The 20579-nt window shown below is 35.0% G+C and overlaps 2 protein-coding genes across 3 annotated transcripts; both read right to left on the reverse strand.

Moving 5' to 3' along the window:
* Nucleotides 1-614: 614 nt before the first annotated feature.
* Nucleotides 615-11226, reverse strand: LOC105258567 (probable protein phosphatase CG10417). Of its 2 annotated transcripts, XR_002192895.2 has the most exons (7): nucleotides 8037-11226; nucleotides 7050-7326; nucleotides 6074-6887; nucleotides 5860-5977; nucleotides 5183-5638; nucleotides 4549-4843; nucleotides 615-703 (listed from the first exon to the last, which is right to left on the reverse strand). XR_002192895.2 is itself a non-coding variant. In XM_011269904.3 (6 exons), the coding sequence occupies exons 1-6, from the start codon at nucleotides 8145-8147 to the stop codon at nucleotides 4601-4603; spliced, it is 2019 nt and encodes a 672-aa protein (XP_011268206.1). In that variant the 5' UTR covers nucleotides 8148-11226; the 3' UTR covers nucleotides 3828-4600. The 2 variants fall into 2 exon arrangements, 1 of the variants encoding a protein (XP_011268206.1); XM_011269904.3 differs by lacking the exon at nucleotides 615-703 and having other exon boundaries at nucleotides 3828-4843.
* A 206-nt stretch (nucleotides 11227-11432) lies between these two features.
* On the reverse strand, nucleotides 11433-12377 carry LOC105258569 (chitin-binding domain protein cbd-1). Its single transcript, XM_011269908.2, has 2 exons — nucleotides 12312-12377; nucleotides 11433-12105 (listed from the first exon to the last, which is right to left on the reverse strand). Exons 1-2 carry the CDS (start codon nucleotides 12316-12318, stop codon nucleotides 11612-11614), a joined length of 501 nt encoding a protein of 166 aa, XP_011268210.1. The 5' UTR covers nucleotides 12319-12377; the 3' UTR covers nucleotides 11433-11611.
* Nucleotides 12378-20579: the final 8202 nt, after the last annotated feature.

Below are 20579 nucleotides of genomic sequence, written 5' to 3' on the forward strand. Positions count from 1 at the left end.
CACTGCCATTAAAATAACGAAAGTTTAATATCAATTAGAAATGATTTTAGAGACGCGTTTAAAATATGCGTCTTTGTTATTTCGATTTCATTAGAAACATTAAACGTATAAAATGTTAAATTACATATATTTAAAATATATATTTAAAAATTTCCAGCTTGAATGAATAATATAATATATAAAAATCCGAATAATTTTGGTACTTTTTCATATGGTTATTTATCGATATTTTTATGACTCGATAGGCAGCTCATGTGACAATATGCGCAGCCATACGTAATCTCACGTACTCGAGATCATTTAACACTTCGTATGCACAATTGTATTTGCATAAAAGTATGCAACGTTGAACAATTTTGTGCTACGAAGGGCATATATTTTATGTTTTTCTTCTCCTACGTTAGATTGCAAAAGTTATCCGCGGATCTTACAGTATACATATCTGATTTGGAATAAATAAACTTATTTTGAATTTTTTTACTTTATTGTCATTCCACACAAATACATATTAAGCGTTTTCCAGCTAGTAACATAGAGGACACGGTGAACCATTTCATCCTTGTGTTTACATTCGGCAATCAAAAACTAGCTAGAAAACGTCCGTTATTTCATTGCTGCCGTAATTGTCATATCTATAATGATAATTATTTTATCATATCGATTTGTATAAATCTCTCGAGTGACATTTGGAACCAAAGTATTTCTGAAATCAATGTGAGTAAATATTTATTGACCATATAAATATGACGATAGAAAATTATAATTTTTCATTTTGCGATAATAATAATAATAATAATAATAATAATAATAAAAATAAAAGATAAGTTTGCTCAATTTTCCGAAGGTGTTAAATGAGTAAAGATGGAATGTATAGAAACAATTACAGACTGTGTGATCTATACTGGCATAAATATATATTCAAATATACAAAGAAAAATATAAGTATATATATATATATTTTTTGCCTGTTTTTTTTTAAATATAATATGTAATCCCCCCAAAAAATTAATAAAGGGACCATATATATCGCGTTACATGCCTGCATTGTAGGATTCATTCATATCTCTGTAATATGTATGTTATACATTAAATCGAATATATCTATGTTAAATAAAATAATTTATAAGTTTTTCTGCCCCTTTTGCACACTTATAAAAATTCAATTGTAAGAGATTAAACAGATAATAGAATATACATCATGAAATGTATCTCCTCTAAATTTTAAAAGATATGAGATATTACAATTATAAAATTGAATAAAAATTAGAAAGATATTTTTATTGCAATATAAAACATGCATTTATGGTAATAAATAATGTGAATTTTAAATAAGTAGCAAAGCTAATTCTACAAATCATACAAAGCCAGATTTGTTCTGTTATTTGTTTAAATATAATTAATAAAGAAATTAATTTTATTAAATGCAAAAAGCGCGTGCAGACTTGAGCAAATTTTTGTACCATTTTTCTCAAATTTATTTTACAATATAATCCATCTTTTTTTACGTAGGAGAAAAAAATAAAAGCTTGAAAGGAGAGAAAATGGAAATACTAAATTGATTCGAATGTGACATGTATTATGAAACAAGGTATTATTATACATAAGTGTGTGTATATATGATGAAGTTTGCAGTTAAAGACAGTATTTTTGGGGCGCAAACCTTTTTTCTTGAGACGGAATCGAATGTACATACACATGTTGCGGAGTTTGTCAACCCCTGAATTGGAAAGGCACATCAGTTCTTTCTGGATGACACTAGAAGTACCGTACGTCTAATATCGATACGCTACTGATCACCTTGCAAACGGTGTTTACATGAGAGTATCGTGATTGCTTTTGCATTTAACTATAAATAATATTTTTTCAATAAAATTACTGTCTACACTAACAATCGCGATTACATGAGCATCGACAGAAGAATATATATTGGCGGAAAATGTCAAATATCGCAAAGATGTCACTGGGTCGACTCGCTATTCTCACATTTCTATATCTTCTACTTTCATTTCATAGAATTTTAATGTAGCTTTATATGAATTTCTACAATGTAGAAACACAAAAATGTTCTGCCATTTCTGTGATTAAATCGAAAACTTCTATACAATGTGAAAATCTTAGTAAGTAAAAACAAAAAAAAGATATCAATATGACAGATGATCTTTAATTTATTCAAATAATATTGCCTATTTATGGTTAATTATTATATTAACCGTGTAATGTAAGCTTCAATAAAATTTGAAAATATGCGACGAGTATTGCAATTAGTGCGCATGTATGTCAGATAGTTTATTTTCTAATTCGAATAAAATCGCATTTTCTTTGACAAATTCTTCTTTTTATAAAGACATTGTCTGTGCTTAAAATGCGCTTCATCAATCTATTCGTATTTATGTTGGGTAAATATTGGCTGGAGGAGCGTGATGTAGGCATATTTAAATATATCTAAGAGCAAAAATTCATAATTCTCATTTAATTACTGTTAAAAGCTGATTTCTTTTTCAATAAATTATCGAATCCTCCTTATTTTCAATAGCTGTACAAGAGATACATTTGCTCCCAGACATAATATGTTCTGCCCTCTATTTTGTGTTTATCAGAGTACTACAAGTATATATATTTTGCACTTACTATAATACTATAAACATTTCGCTTTTAGAAAGAATTTTGCAGTTATGACGACGTCACGGATACTCTGCATTTATCAAAGTATTATAAATATCGTGGGATAATTATATTTTAAATTTAAATAATTTCTTTTATACTTCACAACTATATAATGCGTTTGTCAAATTTACCACTTTCAACTCTGCAATTGCAATCCTTTGCACAATACAAACGCCTTTATCGTTTTCTCAAAGCTCTACAATACATCTATACAAGACTGTATAAATTTACAAAAAACACTTTTGATACATACGTAAATTTCCAAATTTAGATTTCTAAAATACATAGCACTTGACGTAATTTAACGCGAATACATTTTTTTTTGTTTCTTTAACATTATCATTAATACAAGATCACAAATTGGTAACGCGTTATACGCAATTGCCTTAATTGTACAATAGTTAAGTTTAAACATCTTAAGGCTATTTCACACACCCATCCATTCAACCATTATATACCCAAGGATTCAAAAATAAATTCTATTTCGTAAAAATAAAGAGATAATGTATCGACTTACATATAGAAGTTTTATAGTCTACATTTATAAATATATACATTTATACTATGTGTAACCTCTAAAAACTCAAGGAATATACTTTGTAAGTGCAGTTGGAGCAGATGGGATGATATATATGGAAAAATCTAAAATTTTTTATTATCTGATTATTAAACGCAAATATGTGATGATCCTATCTGATTATTCAACTCAAATGTCTTTTTATAATATATATGTAATTTATAAACATAAGATATTATAAAAATACAATAATCAGAGAAATCATAACAATTTGAAATAAATATTGCAATGATACAATTATTATTAAATTAATTATTTATTTATTTTATGTATAATAAACTTATTTATGAGAGTGCATGTTTTTTATTCATATAATAATACAAATTTTATTCAGATGTGAAAAAAAGAAAAACACCAGATAGAAGAGAATCTGATTATATATTACATATGCAAATTCTCGTCTGTATCATTGCATTATTTATATAAAATAATAATAGTTAATAAATGATTTCAGTTAATAAATGAAAGAATTAGGTATGAAATTATATTAAAAACAATTACAATTTATATAATAATGTGTTATAAGAGATTTTGAAGTCATAAAATTTCCAAAGAATAATTGTATTATACATCTTTTTATGTATTAAGAATATGTATTATCTGTTATATTATCATACTTTTAAGTCAGTAATTACTTATGAAGAAATGGATGAGATTTGTGTGAGTTCTATCAAGATTATGTTTACTATTATATAATTAGCATTTTATTTATACGACACAATAAAAATGTTAGCCCGTATATGTTGAATCAGTTTTCAACAATGAAATGCAAGATCAGATTTCAGATCAGAATATGGAATATAATCATGACCAGTCAAAATGTTTGCACTTTGCGCATCATAAAATTATGAAAAAAAGAATCGCGTTATATCTTTCTTCTTTTTTAGATCTTGTAGCAACTTTCAATTTCCAATGTTTATAAGCTCGATCAAAAAAGAAAAAAGAATCTTTAATAAATCTTTGCACATGCATATAATCTTTCTCATATTTAGAAAGCTCAGAGGCATCAAACAGTGTTATAGTGTTGTAGTATTAAATATATATGTATATGTGTGAGATACGATCTTGAGAAAAAATTGAAACACTCTGTATAATGATTTTTTTTATTTAAAAAAATGACTTATATCTGTGTTCACTAAGAAAACGACATTATATCATTCCCACGTGCTCCAATGGAGCAGTCTCTGTCAGCAGCAATCAACACATTAACACACCTTGCACTTTTCATATGCCTATTACTGCATAATCGTCGTTTCAACTTTTTACACAGTAATATAAAGTTGTTACATAATTGTACAATAACTCACATTAATTTGTCCGCTTCCGGAGATCAGTTCATGACACGTGGTGACTCTTGATTTACATAGCTGCCTCGGTCTTGACGCGTTTACAAGAGTTTACTGTGTTTTCTTCCGCGATGCACTCGTTATTTTCCTCAACAGCTGGTGAGATTGACCGCTTTTTTGTGACGCATACTTCAGCAACGGTGTTACTTTTAGCAGTTGCGGCCGCCGGCATTGTAAACTTAACTATTACGGCAGTCATGTTGTCGCAACCTGTTCCATCACCAAGAGTATCCGGTGCAAGGCAATGATCAAATAGCTGAAACATTAGATTAAACATTAGATAGGACGTTAGATTTTCGATTTATATAAAGAGACAGCTGAAAGTTTTCTGAAGATGAAAAAAAAATATACGCGCCCGTAAATATTGGAAAACTTTTTTACTCAACCCAATTATCTAATTAGGAATTAAGTTTAAAAATAAAATTTATCAAGACAAAAGAAAAAAAATATAAAATGTATAAAATATATAATATATATGTATAAAAATATATAAAATGTATATGTATATATAAAGTGTGTATATATATATATATATATATATATATATATATATATATATATATAAATATAATGTAACGCGCGATTCTCTCCATACCTCTTCACAGATTTTCGAGATGTTCTCGTAATTTTGCGACAAACGAGTGCGCACGAACTGGACAACGTTTTGACTGGTCATAAAGTTCCATATACCATCGCATGCGAGCACCATAAATTCGTCTTTTGCTGGTTCAATCGTAATATGCCTTACGTCTGGTAAAGCGGAAATCATTTGTTCTTCGGCTGGTAATACCATATTTTGCTTATACGAATGATCACCGAGCGCCCTCGAAAGATTGAGACCGCCATTCACTCTACCGTCGCCTGTCACTTCTCCACCTGCTTTTACTATACGTTCCATTTCTGGTGCGTCTTCGGGTTTGTGATCCAAGCTAAGCTCAACTGCCTGACCATCTCTGCATAAAACACATCGAGAATCTCCAGCATTGGCTACATATAACTCGTTTCCTTTGAGTATCGCTACCACTGCTGTGCATCCGCTATCCGAACCAGGCTATAAGAAAACGTATTATATTTATATTTTTATATTATGTATTATATATTATGTATTATATATTATTATGTATTATATTATATTTATATTATTTATATTTATAAGTAGAAATTTTTAAATCGATACGCCCTTCTCTTTTCTTAATTTTGCTTCTATATAATATAATAAATGAAATAAATTTTTACGAATTTTATAGAAAAAAAATTAATATATATTGTTACCTTTTCTATGTTTATCATAATGTCAGGATCCTCATCAGAATCATCTATATCTTCTTCTTCGATTTCCTCATCATCATCGGTTTCATCTTCGTCAATATCTTCTGTATCATCCTCGTCACTGTGATTTAAGAAAAAAGAGAAAATGCAACAATTTGGAAATAATATTATAATACTTAAAAATCACATTTTTGTTCATTGATGTTATAGATCTTACCTTTCAGGAACACCATCAAACGTCTCGTCATTTTCATCATCGTCCTCGTCTTCTTCGGAATCATCACTGTCCTTTTTCAGTAAGCTTTGGTAAAGATCCACAGGTTGAATTCTTCTTCGACCACTGCTAGTTATTCGTTCTTGCTGATCTGCATCACCATTTTCTACGGGAGTGCAGGAACTGCTAGATACATTGTCTCCTCCACCCTTACTGCTATCTGCATCTCCGATCCTTTTCAATTCCTCGCCATTAACTTCCACTTCGTTCACATTAGACTCCGCACATGGCGGCGTCTTGCCGGGACTCGAAACTTTCTCTTTCACGTCCTCCGAACTGTCGGGCATATCCATTGATTTAGCAGGTTCTACATCCGCAGTAGATCCTACTGGTGGTGATACATGAGCAGCATTGCCATTGCTTGTCGTCGAATCTAGTACTTGCTCGGCTTCATTGCTTCCTGGACATTCGGATTCTTTTTGCTCCACTGTGCTAGACAGAGTTGATCCACACGGTTGACTGGAACTACTAACATCTGTTTCGTTGGTATTCCAGGCAGCCGTAGTCGACGAGGATGACGATGATGGAGGTGGTGGAGATGGCGACGACGAACATCCTGCGCCAAGAGACGAACAGGTTGCTTTCTCTCGTTCCCTTCGACCTCGCAGGAAAGGACTCGCAAATGCGCGCTTCCCGCACTTCTCACCTTTCAGGCTTTTTATATGAGTGTTCAACATCTCTGACTTATACTTTGCCATTACTTGCTCCAACGGCATTGTCGCTTCCATACACAGATTACTAACATTCTCTTCCTCATCTATACGTAATGTAATGTACGAAGACAATCTTATTAAAAATTTACTCGCGCGTGTAAGTAAGAGAAATAAATTAACACTTGCAAAATGCGCAATTAGAAAGATTATCTGTATAAAAGTATATCCCGTAATAATGCATATTCTTAACATGAAAAAAAACGCACCAGACTCGTTGTCACCTTCTTTCTTCTCTGTCGTTGATGTTTCTGCAAGTTCATGGAGAATTTTGACTACCTCTGGTTTTGTGAGAGTAGCATCAAAACCCAGGAAAGCATCTATTAGAGCTTGCCTGATGTCCCCTCTTTTGTAAGCTTCCGTCTGTTTAATGAAGTCAGGAAGGTAACGCGAACAATATGTTGCTACTTCATGTCCACCATGACCATCGTATACGGCGAACAGTGAGCAATTGTCATCGAAATCTATGCAACAATTGTGTGCATCCTACAAATAAACAATTGTAGTTAATAACTTTATTAATTTCGATAGAATTTCTTATTCACATTCTGTGATATAAAAATCTCTACATTACAAAAAGTCAATTCAGATGTCGATATAAAGTTTACTCGTAGAATCAAATTTTTATTCAGGTAACCGATATAATTAAAATATTAATGTGATTAAGGATTAATATCATGATTAATAATAATTATTATGCGGTATAATAAATAACAATTACTATGCAATAATACAGTATTATCGTGTAATAATTTATAATAAACTAATAATTGGTACATTTTTAAAACTGTACATGTATCGAAGAAATATTGTTGATAAATTACATCTAAAAGAGAAAAATGTAATCGCGCAATGTTGAAAAATATCGACTAATGCGTCGCAAGGAACACATTTGATAGAGATATCTCATTTATTGACGCAGAAAGGAGCGAACATCGTCGAAGCGAGCGTTAATCGCATCATGCCCAGAGTTCTCGGGCGTCGTTGGTGACTCGCCGATCGGCGCCGGTTTCGCCGGGTCGCTTCAAAACTCGTCGAAACGCACCGGATAACGGTGCGTGAATACATGCATGCATGCATGCATGCATGCATGCGTGCGTGCGTGCGTGCGTGCGTACGTGTGCGCGCGCGCGCGCGTCGCGACCGCGTTGTTGCCGCCGCTGAACGGGACGGGCCGACGACGGGTTCCCGCTTACCTCCTGACTGATTCGCCAGCCCTGCATGGAGCTCGCGCCGTACGCGACATTTTTTCCCGTTTCGTCGCTCGATTCCTTCTTCGTAATTGGCTCCGACAGGTACGCTCCCATCTTTCGAGATACCGGCTGGCCGTCGTGTCGTTCCCGCGGCGTCCGCGTAATGTATCGCGATATTCCGCCAGAAAACAGAATCTTCGCAAGCGTGATGAGCGCGGCACACAGTCGTTAACTAGCCTCTCATGACCGGTTTGGCTTTCTGTTTTCCAGGACGCTGCTGGCGCCAGCTGGGCCGTCGACACGACACGGCGCGCGCTTTCGCGCCAAACTTAAAGCGACGTGCGCATGTGGAGCGGAAACGCGAGCGACCGGATATGCGTGCATTCCGCTCTAGAGAAAAATAGTCATGGCCACTGCATCCACGCCAACTCCATCCGCGACTTTTATTTCAAACAACAGTGTTTTTATTATTTTACAATGTCTTTAGATTTCTTTATACTATCCGCGACTTTTATTCAAGCAAGAACGTTTTTATATTTCTTCATATTATTGTTTACGTATATTTATTAGAGACTAAACTAAGAGAATAACGATCGCGACTAATGTATTGTTTATGAATCGTCAATGTGCTTATGTCAAGTTCAATAATATATAATGTTCGTTCAACAACGGTATGTACGTATATATTTATTTAAAACATTGAATCGAGCGTTCTTCAGCAAACGAGACAGAGTATAAAAGAGGACACAGTGACATAAAACATTCAATTATTTCATCTTTGTTTACATTCGGCAACCAACAAGGATAAAAATATCCTCGCTAAAAAACGCTCCTTGATATTGAAAGATTTTTCCTTTTTTTTTTTAAATATAAACATCAAATATTATCGTCAAAAAATATTTGAATCTCTTTAAATGTCCCGCTCTTCCCTCCAGCGGCGCGAAGTGGCAGCGCGAGTACAAATTTATACCGTTAGGAGGGAGGGAGAAAGGTGGCGAGTGGAGGGGATAATCGGAACGCGCGCGCCGGGCGCTCAAGCTCAAGCCCGCCAGTCGTTCGGCGAAGCTCGGGGAGGTTAGGTCGGGTCGTACAGTCGGTCGCGAATGCTCCGCGCACCGCGACGATCGTCGTCAGACGTCGCAGCGGATACGCGGCGCGAGTACGTCGTCGTCGAGTAGCGAGTAGATTTTTCACCCCGCAGTCCCTCGCGCGCCCTCGCTCGCTGGCGAGCGTTCGCCGCGAGCGGCAGTGAAGTCGATCGTTGTCCTCGTCGCAGAAACGGGGGCGAAGCCTCTCTCGCTGCCCCGCTTCATCCCCGCGCTTCATCGCCTCTCATCCCTTCAACGACGTCTCGTCTCGATCGCTGCAGCCGGCTTCGTTGGCTTTTACGTCGCAACATCCGTGGACACGACAGCCCCGAAAGAAGAGACGAGGATAAGTTAACATCGTGTATTCCCGGCCTGGTGACCTGACCTTGGATCGGCCCGATCAGGTATGTTACTTATGTTTATTTATGTCGGTCGCGCGATCATTTCTGCCAAGTGAGCTATATATTCTCGTCTGTTAACGTCCGATATGACGATATTGGAATTGGTTTAAAGCGGTGCATGACAGCAGCACGCGCGCTGCTAATTCCGGATGCTTAACGCGCGTACGACGTGTCGCAGATAAGAGGATTTGGAGCTCTCTTGATGTTAGGCTTAAGTTGTCTCGACTGCTCGATATGGATGTGAACATTCGCGGGTTCTCGATAGATTATATCTCGACCGATTAAACGAAGCGCCGTATATCGATCTCGAAGCTCTTGCTCCGCTATTGTGAATCTTCTTGCGGTTTCAGACGCTCCTGTTACTGCGTAGTCGGGCGATTACGGGATGATTGTTTAATCGAAATTAAATTGGAAAAATTTTCGTGCGGTTCTCCCCGTTAGCGGTTATTATTTTTCTTTAACTCGTGTCGCGGGACAATCACACGAGGGGATTCGTGCATAAAATATCCGAGGAAAGTTTACTCCGCAGCGAGAATGTAAGAATTGTTGGGCAAATGAGTATTATTAATTATGTATATATACTCGCGATATATATTAAACTCTTTCCGTTTGTCCGTTATCACGCAAAGCCCGTTAGGCAGCTATTTAACTGTCGCCCCACCAAGCGCCGTGTCTGACTCGACGCTCCGTCGTCTACTGCTGGTATACATGTAGTTACAAGGGACCGATTTTACTACTAGTCAATCTCTCTCCCTTTTTCTCTCTCTAGACACGCGAAATAATGTTCCCTCGCATGGACAAGTCGTTTCGCTGAATGAGTAAAGTCATCAGAAAATTGACGAAGTTAAATATTATATGCATTTTACATGTAATTTGCACATGCAATTGGAAACTCAAAATTTTTTAAATGATGCCATTTTTGCGATTATCTTCCCTAATTTTTTTTTACTTTTTTTTAAATTTGTTATAATGTAAAATTCACAATGGAAAATCATCAGAAAATTGACGAAGTTAAATATTATACAATTTACATGTAATTTGCATATGCAATTGGAAACTCAAAATTTAAAAAGTGTGCCATTTTTATCTTCCCTAATTTTTTTTTACTTTTTTAAAATTTGTTATAATGTAAGATTTACAATGAAACGGGATGGAACTTTCAGCACTCTGGTATTAATCGAGTTAAATAAGTTAAGTAATAAATTATATAATAACGCATCGCGTGCGCACCGAAAGATTTCATTCAATTTATTCGCGCGTTGATCCTATTTCGCGACAAGTTGCGAAGTAGCAGGTCGATGGCAAGTGTCCAAACGGCAAGCGGTACAAGTGTACGTAATCTTACAACTATCAATTTTAATTATCTAGTTTGATCCGTTCATCTAGAAGTCATTATTTGTCCGATACAAACTGTTAGACGCGCCATTCAAGGAATTCGCTTTCGATTGACTTTTCTAAGTGGTATTTTTAAATGAGAGAGACAAATCTAATTTCAGGAATATGCTATTAAGAAAATAAGAAAAAAAAAGAAATAAAAGTTTTCAAGTTTCTCTCTCGTTCCCTAAATTAATCTTTAAAAAGCAAAGGGACATTTGTGTCGTGAAATTCTCATATAGTAATCGAATTACGGCAGTAATTTTGCAAACTTTTTTAATTTTTATTTCTCCCTTATTCTCGACTCGCAATCAAAATTAAACTTCTCATACCAATCGGATCTTGCGTGTTACATTTTTACGCGCGAAAATGGGATGAAAAATTACTTTTTGACTTAATCTCGCGGTGCGGTTGATAAAATTATCGCGGGACGCGAGGGGCGAATCAGATTCTCTATCGTTCGCAAGATAACTTGCAATCGTCCACATATTCTGCATTTTTTAATCTTATTATTAGATATGAAGATCGTGATTGTACTCTAGTGAATATTTTCGACAAATCTCGCAATACTTAACTCGTACTAATCGCATTTGATAGATTTTCTCGTTATTTACACAGAACGAAGAAAAATTTAATTCAAACATCATAATTCAAACATAGTACTAATTCCAAGCAGAGGTGATTTAATAAAGTCTCTCTATCCTTGATAATTAACCTATTCGCAATTCCCACCTGTCCGGTTTCGGACGCAATCCTGGCATGTGGCACTGAAGCACAATCCGCTGGAACAGCTACGTAGCTGCTTCACACCATTTACACATTGATAGTATAGATTGCAATTGTTGACATCGTGAGATATCTTAATCGATGGGTAGCCATCGTTTGCATTTCCGGGACAATCGATGCAACCGGCAGCCCATGGCCAATCGCAATACTGTTTCAATAGATTAAAATGCAACTTTTGTGTCTTTTTATCATCTATCCAAGGACAATCCAACGGATATCTTTTACCCCAAGAACACTTGTAGGCCTTTGTGCAATCAGTTTCGTGTGCGAGAATGACCGTTTCATTTACGTCATAAATCGGGCATCTTGTGAAAATTTGGCGCAAGTCTTTCTCCCGAATAGATTCAGATTTATCTTGAGCGAAATCTTTGTTCGCGATAACGTTCCATAATGCCAGGAAGACGATGGCAATTATGTATATTCCTATATCGAACAAAAATTATGATGAGAGATAACACGATTAAATTATGATTCAATCGAAAATAATCGATATTAATTATATAAATTTAGATTGATAAAGAAAGATTTTACAGAGTAATATTAATATCTCGATATCTCTATTAATATCTCGCTTAATTTTTTCGATCAAAGTCTTATGAAAGAAATATCTTGAATATTTCAATATTTACCCTTCATCGTCTGCTGAATCCGAACTTGAAGAGAGGAAACCGTCTCGATTGATCTCAAATGCGTGACTGATTCAAGTTAGGCGGATCGATTCTATAAGTACCCATCATCTTATCACGAAAATATGATTATCGCTTAGATAATATCTAAAAAAATGATAAATGATATGTTTTATCATTCCAATTAAATATTTTCAAGCTAAATAAATCAAGGATTGTTAGATTTCTGTTTCGTGCGAAATTGATACGAGAAAATAATCGGAAATTGCGACGACGTTTCACTTTTGACGGAGATCATTTTTGCCATTATCTTTGTGCCCGTTTCTCAATCGCGCGAAAGCATTAATTAACGGTGGGTATTTTACCCACCAGACACCACGAGTCCGCGTGTCAAGCTGCCATGATATTAGAGTATCGTCCCGCAAATCAAATGTAAACTAGTTTATTGTTCGAGTTCCGTACCGCGAAAATTGCAACAGTTACCGTGTTGTCCGGAAAATTATTCGCGCACACGTGAATGTTTTTTTTTCTCTTTATATATTTATTATTTTGATAACGTAACGTTGAAAAAAAACACAATTATCCACAATTATACACAGTTATACATAATTTGTTGACAAATGAAAATCACTACATTTTTAACGATAAGAATTGTTAAAGGCACATAATTTGCGCAATCGAGTTACAAATTAATGTTGGCCAACATAGAAGTTGGAATTGCATTTACGTTTCTATTAAAGGTCTATCCATTATTTGTTATTTTATTAGCCTATTATTATTTCAGTGAATTTGCATTGCTGGAGTGCGCATTATTATTCCACGAGTACGGTTGTTATACTAAACTGCACGTGTTCGCGTATGAAAATTTCCATATCTATAACTCTCCGTATTATATAATATATGCGAAGAATTATAATGCTGACGGCTACTTACGAAAATGATGAAGTTTCTATCACGCGAGAATAAAAAAAATAGGACAAATTTATCTCATCGAAGGAAGATTATACATAAAAAAATAAGAATATACATTTTTTACTCGATATTTTTTATTTCTTTCGCAATCTCGTTTCTACCAAACAAGCTGCAATTGATTCACTCGGATATCGATGCTCGTTTTAATCTCGTATTACGTGAGCCATTGTCGTAAAAGAACTTTAAACACGGCATCGATAATTTCGGCGGTACCATTCATTTTTTTTTTCTCTGTGACAGAAATATCTGGATATTTGAAACCTGTGGCTTAGAGGTTTATTAATAGCAATTTTTCATCGAAAATATTCTCCTTTTCTCGATTACTAAATTTTTCATCGGCTGATAGTAAAATCGATAAATTCGCTCAGAAATATGCGAGAGAGCCTTCTTGAAACAGAAGTCGAAAAAGGAGGTTAATGCTTTTTTCGAGCACTCGCAATGTCGCCATATACGTGGGACGTCCGCGTCGTTTATAAAACGGGTGGGTTAAAGGGTTTAAAAGGACAGAGAGAGAAAGAGAAAGAGAGTCGCCAAGTATCAGGGAATATTTAAACTTTGGACGAAGCTTTTTCGAAGGCATCAGCTTCGAAGTTACCAGTACGTGATGTGCGATCATGACGATATAAAAGTAAACTTTGTTCCGATCGAACGCGGAGACCCAGTGATCTTTGGTGCTCTTAAAAGCGTGCGTGTAAATGCAGCGTGCTCAAAGTTATAAGGCAAGGCTTTTATACCTTTCTCCTTTTTCCAAAAATGGAATAAAAGCAGTGTTTTAAATCATAATCTCATAATACTTATATATCCATTGAAATCATTAAATGATAATTGCTACACAAAAAAAAGAGAACAATGTTTTGATGTTATTATAGTAATAAAATTTTATAAAAAGTAAACAATATCGGACGCTAATAAAAATACATTTGACTGTGTCAAATTGAACGGACAGTGCAAAGAATTGCATCAATCATTTTGACAATCGAAGCGGTGCGTGAAATTTAAACATGATTGATTAAAGCACTCTAAAGTTTCGCGAAACTTTGCAATTTATATCGTTGTATTCTGTTCTTTCTCCGTAATTTATTGATGGCAAAATAATCTGAAATTTCCTGGACCCGCATTATAAAATTCAAGTATTTGTTGTTTCCATCCAACAATTATTTTTCTTGCATTGAATATTTAATATTATCTGGCATTAAAAATACAATAAATCTGTTTTACTATTCAATCTTGAAATTTTGTAATCTCACTGTTTTACAAAAAATTGAGAGAACAATTTTAAAGAATTTATTTTACGTTCTCTTTTTTTTTTCGAGGAAATTCTTAAAATATTTAAATTCAAGTAAGATATACTATCATCGGAAAACTGTAATTTCGATTCTTCTTGAGCGCTGACCCGTAAAAAGTGACCAGTCTTATAAAAGCGCGTTCTTTTCTGCTCACCTGTACGCGACGGGATTCCTTCGGCGATGTTCTTCGAAGTGAACGACATCCAGGTCGGTCGGAAACCCTTCGATTTCTTAGCAAAACCTTTTGCGAGATGCCTCGCCACATTTTCATAGCTCGCGAAATTCGTTTGCTTTTATCATATGACTTTATGTTCCTATGCAATCTCATTTTAATTTTCAATATTTTAGCAAAGAGGAAATCATTTTGCGTGGAAAATACATTCGTTTGAAAAATACAGATTTATTCATGTAATTTCACATCGGAGCCAAGATTGATCCTAATTTGATATCTTTAATTGGCATGCAACATTGTTTACTGTACTCGAATGATGGAATAAACTTTTTGAAAATTTGATTTGTGACCCATTATACCGTTTTAATATGAAATAACGATCAATGATGATTTAAAAATAATGATAAAAGTAAGGATAATAAGAGCTGTGCAGAGAGAAAAATTAGAGATTTTTAAACTTAAAAATTTGACAATCTTCTTTTTAAACGAGACATTATAATTGTTAAATTTTAAAATATGCTTAAATTTCTAATCTTTCTCTTCATCTGTGCTACTTACATAACTTGGAATTAAAAACTGTAGACTAAGAATAATCTAATATATAGCAAAATAGCGAATTTTTGCGAAATGGTACATTTATAATAAAGATATTAAGTCTCTCGTTGATCAATTAGAGAATAACTGGGAAAAATGCTTCTATCTTCTAGTCGGAATATACAGCAGCCTTTTACGAGCGTTGCGTATATCGTGTCCTATTTTCCTCATAATAAGATACCGTCTCTCGCAGTATTGTACGTTTCTTGCTTCGTTACCAGCAATTTCCGCATAGCAGCAAGTTGGGACGCGCCTTGCGAATCGTAAAGCGGCGCACGTCGCGCAAGCACATCGTGATTCAGCTACCAGAATCAATTTTTAACGCACTGTGCGTTCTCTCTCCTTCTCTCTCTCCCCTTTCTCTCTCTCCTTTCTGCCCTATTTAGTCCTGGATTTTCTTCTTACGGTATGATAGACATTTTCATCGTATATAGAACGATGAATCGTAACTTTAACGATGAACAAAGAATAGCTGCTTAGCCAGACGAAGAAATTTCCTCTCAGGTTTATATGTTCAAAGGAAAAAGCTCGAATCGAATCGCGTCAAAAATGCGTTATCAGAAGTAGTTTTGTATCTGTGACGCACTAGAAATCAGTAATACATTCTACTTCCGAATTAGGCATTTTCAGACGTTTAGTAGATATAAAAAAATTAAAGTTAAAAAACATACAAGTTATAAATATTAATAATATATAATATAATATAAATTATATAATATAATATAACATAATATATAATATGATTATTATATAATTAACAATTATATAGTATAATATAATTATATAACATAATTTTATATTTTTTGACTTGCAGTCATGATGAAGAAATAATATTATTAATATAATATAATATATTTATATAACATAAATTATATAATATAATATGATGTAAATTATGTAATATTATTATAAGATATTATTATGTAATTAATAATTATCTGCAATAATATAATTATATAATATAATTTTATATTTGTTGACGTATAATGAACGAATATTGAATACGATACGAGCTATAATTCATCGTTTATGCAACAATAATTTCGATTTGATATAGTAATCAAAGCAAGTCCAATAGTTTTAGATCAATGTCGAGTTCAGCCTTATGTATTAGTTACAAAGGACGCTTATGAAACTATAATGCTCGTGGAAAAGCTTAAGCTATTAAATCTTTTATCAACAAAGTCAACTGGAATGTTTTTTTACGTATGTATTTATTATTTTCTTATATAACGCGATACACCGATTATCGATTGCGCCACTTTGCCCTTTGTTTTCTTTTATTAACGGATATCTTTTATTACTTTATTGCGCCGTCGTGACTTCTCTCTTTTGGCAAACTTCGCGTGCGAACTGTGATAATATACTCCTTAGCATAATTTTTGTCAAGAAACAAGTATCAACCCTGCATCGAGCGAATAACCTAATTTTACTTCGACAAAGATAACAATTTCTAGGAGGTTTTACTTCCTCGGCAACTTTGTTTCGAAAAATGCAAGTAATCCTCGTAAATAGATTTCTGATACAGGTGAATAGAAATAAGATTCCTCGATAAAAACATTTGCTGGCAAAACGTTATCGTATTTTCTATCGCGATGCGAATTATTTATGGAGATTTATGTGGCACATACAAATATCTTACAAAGTTGAAGCTCCCGATGAGGTACGTCTACGTTTCCCTTTGTTTAAATTGGATATTCCACGAAATTCCCAACGTATACGAACTTTCCGAATGCTGTTTACACACGATGCATTCATTTATATGCATATAGTCTCAACACCTGACCGTCTTTAGAATTCGCCGAAACATGAGAAATGGCGGATTAAAATCACAGTTTGTCTTTGATGTTTAACGTTGAACTTTCAACATTGCAAGTTTCTCGGCGTAAGTTGAATTGACTGCAATAGTTGCTCGCGTGTTCGGAATCTCCAAATTCGTTCTGTTCGTATTACGCCATAATCGTCTCAAAGCGTACTCGTGGCTCATAATTAGCGGGTTTATAAAGTAAGGCGCTTAAATTTACACGAATCGAAGGCAATTTTCGACATTTTCCCTACCTTACTCGCTCGCGTCGAATGTTTCTTTTTATTCAGACCATTGACATCTGAATAGATAGACAGAGCATTAGCTATCGATTAAGACGAGGAGGGCTTTGATATTCGCGATAAGGGGATAAGGGGAAACTCTATGAACTTCCCGGTTATTCCCGGTTATTTCGGAATTCGATTATTCCCGATCGGTTAATAAATCTCCAACTTCTTTCATTCTAACATCAAAGTTCAGCTCACATGTTGTGCAAAGTTGTGTTGTGACTAATGTCATATTATTTTTATATTTATTATATTATTTTTAAATTTATATATATTATTTAATATTATTTAATATATAATATATATATTTATTTATATATTAAATAATATATATAAATATTATATATATATATATGTATATATGTATATTTTATATATTATTTAATATTATTATTTTCATATTATTTTTATATTTAGCGGCGTTAGCGATTTTCTCTAAATAAACACTCTTTAAACATTTCTGTGAAAATCTAGTTGAGAATCGATGATGTTAATGGAATGGTCAAATTGTGCCAAATAGTCAAACGTTGACGGAATTAATCAAAGTTCATGCACTCCCCCCTTACTGCATTTATCAGTTATCCCTCTCAAAAGGCTCCGTCTATCTATTCAGATGTCAATGATTCAGACTACAATAAGTCTTCGTTTTTGCCCGACTGATCGTCTCGATCTCGCACGAGAGAAATTTACTCCGATGATTCTGATTACATAAATATATTTAACATCATCATAGAGTTACGTTAAGACGGCATAAGAACGCTTCTCGAGACGCGTAGCCTCCCCCCGAAGCATCTCGGAAGCCCTTTATTAAGCCTTTGCCCATTTCGTAGATATTCAACGAGCATACATAATTTGCAGCGAGCTCCCACGGTAAAAGGTTGAAGATATGACGAATAATTCAACGCTAACATACCGTGCAATTTGTCTTCCATTGTGTGTACGATTTATCTTTTGCGCGTGACTTTATACTTAATAGTCTTAGGAGTCTTCTTACACGCAAGTTTTACGACATAATGTTTATCGTTCAATTAGTAAGTCGCTTTACTTTGAGATGATTCTCATCGCGTCTCGCGTGCGTTCGCGAAATTTCATTAATTCGTGATTATCTTTTATTGAAACTTTTTGTTCATTTTCCCTTTAGCCTCAACTTTCAGTCTGAAACGTCGTAAACTGCGTATACACGTGGAATAAAGAGCGCAAATGTTTGCTCGCGGTGCAACGCGACTGCGTTGTTTGAAGTTGTTTAAAGCAACCGTACAATACGAACGGGAAGCAGCGAGTTGCAGTTTCTTATCTAATCCATTAAACTTGATATCGGAGACCTTTCGCACGTAACGTGGAATCGAGACGGAGAATCGCTCGGGGCTATACCGCACGTGCTTATTTGTGCGGACGGGCCGAATCATTGCCACGTAGAAAGGAGGAAAAAAATTCCGATGTTATACGGTGAAACATCAGGGTACGTACGGTGGGATTTGTAGGTAAAATATGACGTGATATCTCTCGTTGTGTCGGAAGAGGGAAAACTGCTCGCGGCTTTCTTCGAGAAACTCCCCTCCGTCCGTTGTGATAACGCGAAAGTTGGACGAATACAAGCGGTCGTTTCTATCGTCCCGATAGTTTTGCACGTCTGTTCGCGGAATATATATTTGACCCAATTCTTGCTTCCTTTTTTTTATATCTTTTTCCCCCCCATTTCCTTTTCCCCTCCCCCTCGTGTGACCGAGCACGCTCGTGTGCCCGATACATGTGTGATTTCGACGAGGGTTATTACGCAAATGGCGTTGAAAAAAAAAATAGGATATCGACGTGCCTTCCCTTATGTAGGACACTCCACACCGAGAAAGAAACACCGAGGAGAAACGTCGAGAAGGAGAGGAAAAAGAAATCTCGAGCCACAATTTGACGCGTCGCGTGCATGGTCGGCACGGAAAATCATGTGATCGCAAAGAAATGTGTGACTGTGCTCAGCTGTAAAAAGTCGCGTGTTACGCGATCAGATGTCTTATTATAGGTGTCCATGCTGCGTTGGAAGCATGCAATAATTACGCGATTATGCGCGCGACAGTCGACAGTTCGTTATTTATCGGTCAATCCGCGAAAGAAAGTTTTTCAACAGGTTTATAAATAACGCGTTGCGTTTCTATAACCTAATGCCGGCACACGCCAGCTGACTATTTCGCTATTATTTTCACGCCAACGAGCGCTCGAACGTCATTCGTCGGGGCTGAATGAATCGCCGAAGGGGCTCGCGATATTTTCTACGAGTATTCCGCGCACTTATGACACAAAAGCCCGGAAATTTCCTCCTCTGTACGTGAAATTGTCCGCGTGTGCGTTAAATTTGTCCAACGTTCTCTCTTTTCTTCAAGCTGTTACAAACATGTTTGTAACAGCATTATATTGTAGTATATCCCGAGACTCATCGTTCCTCGTTCTATGAATACAAAGAAAAATGTATTTTTTCATATTTTCTTATATTTTATTTCTCTTTCGTGGAGGCGCATCCATAGAGAAGCGTGTGTTACGAGCTTCGGTAAATATCACGCAAACTAACGATGTTGGCCGTGCACGTTGCCGGACATTTATAATGTAAAATTCTTTTGTTTAGACTTTATTTTTTCTTTGAATACGTACAAACATATAAACAATACGTACAAACATGGAACAGAAAGGGATGGAGGAGGAGGGGGGGAGAGAGAAGAGAGAGAGAGAGAGAGAGAGACTTGATATCCTTATCCGCAGGAAAATATCGATTTCCATAACTATTCGTATTTCACGCTATGCGTGTAACAATTTTATCCGTGTGTCCGTGACGCGGCAATTAATTCGCGTGACAATGATTGAAGCCATTAATTTTCAATTGGTCCAATCGACTGATTACACATTAATCGTGGCTTTATTAATTAATCACAGAATCCAAGGATAACAGAGAAGAGCGTTATCCTTGGATGAGTTACGATCCAATTGCAATATTTATGCTAATTTGCGATCTATATCACGTATCGAAGGTGACATTAAATACATGTTTGCTGCGCTGTTTTAAATTCAACGATAAGCAGTCGTGGGTGAATGCAATAAAAAAAATATTATCAGATGTAGGCTATGATAAAGTTTAATTTATATGAAGAATATGAATTAATCGTGAAATAAAAA

This window comes from Camponotus floridanus, unplaced genomic scaffold (genome assembly GCF_003227725.1).
Source record: "Camponotus floridanus strain SB8 unplaced genomic scaffold, Cflo_v7.5 scaffold68, whole genome shotgun sequence".
Classification (NCBI taxonomy): domain Eukaryota; kingdom Metazoa; phylum Arthropoda; class Insecta; order Hymenoptera; family Formicidae; genus Camponotus; species Camponotus floridanus.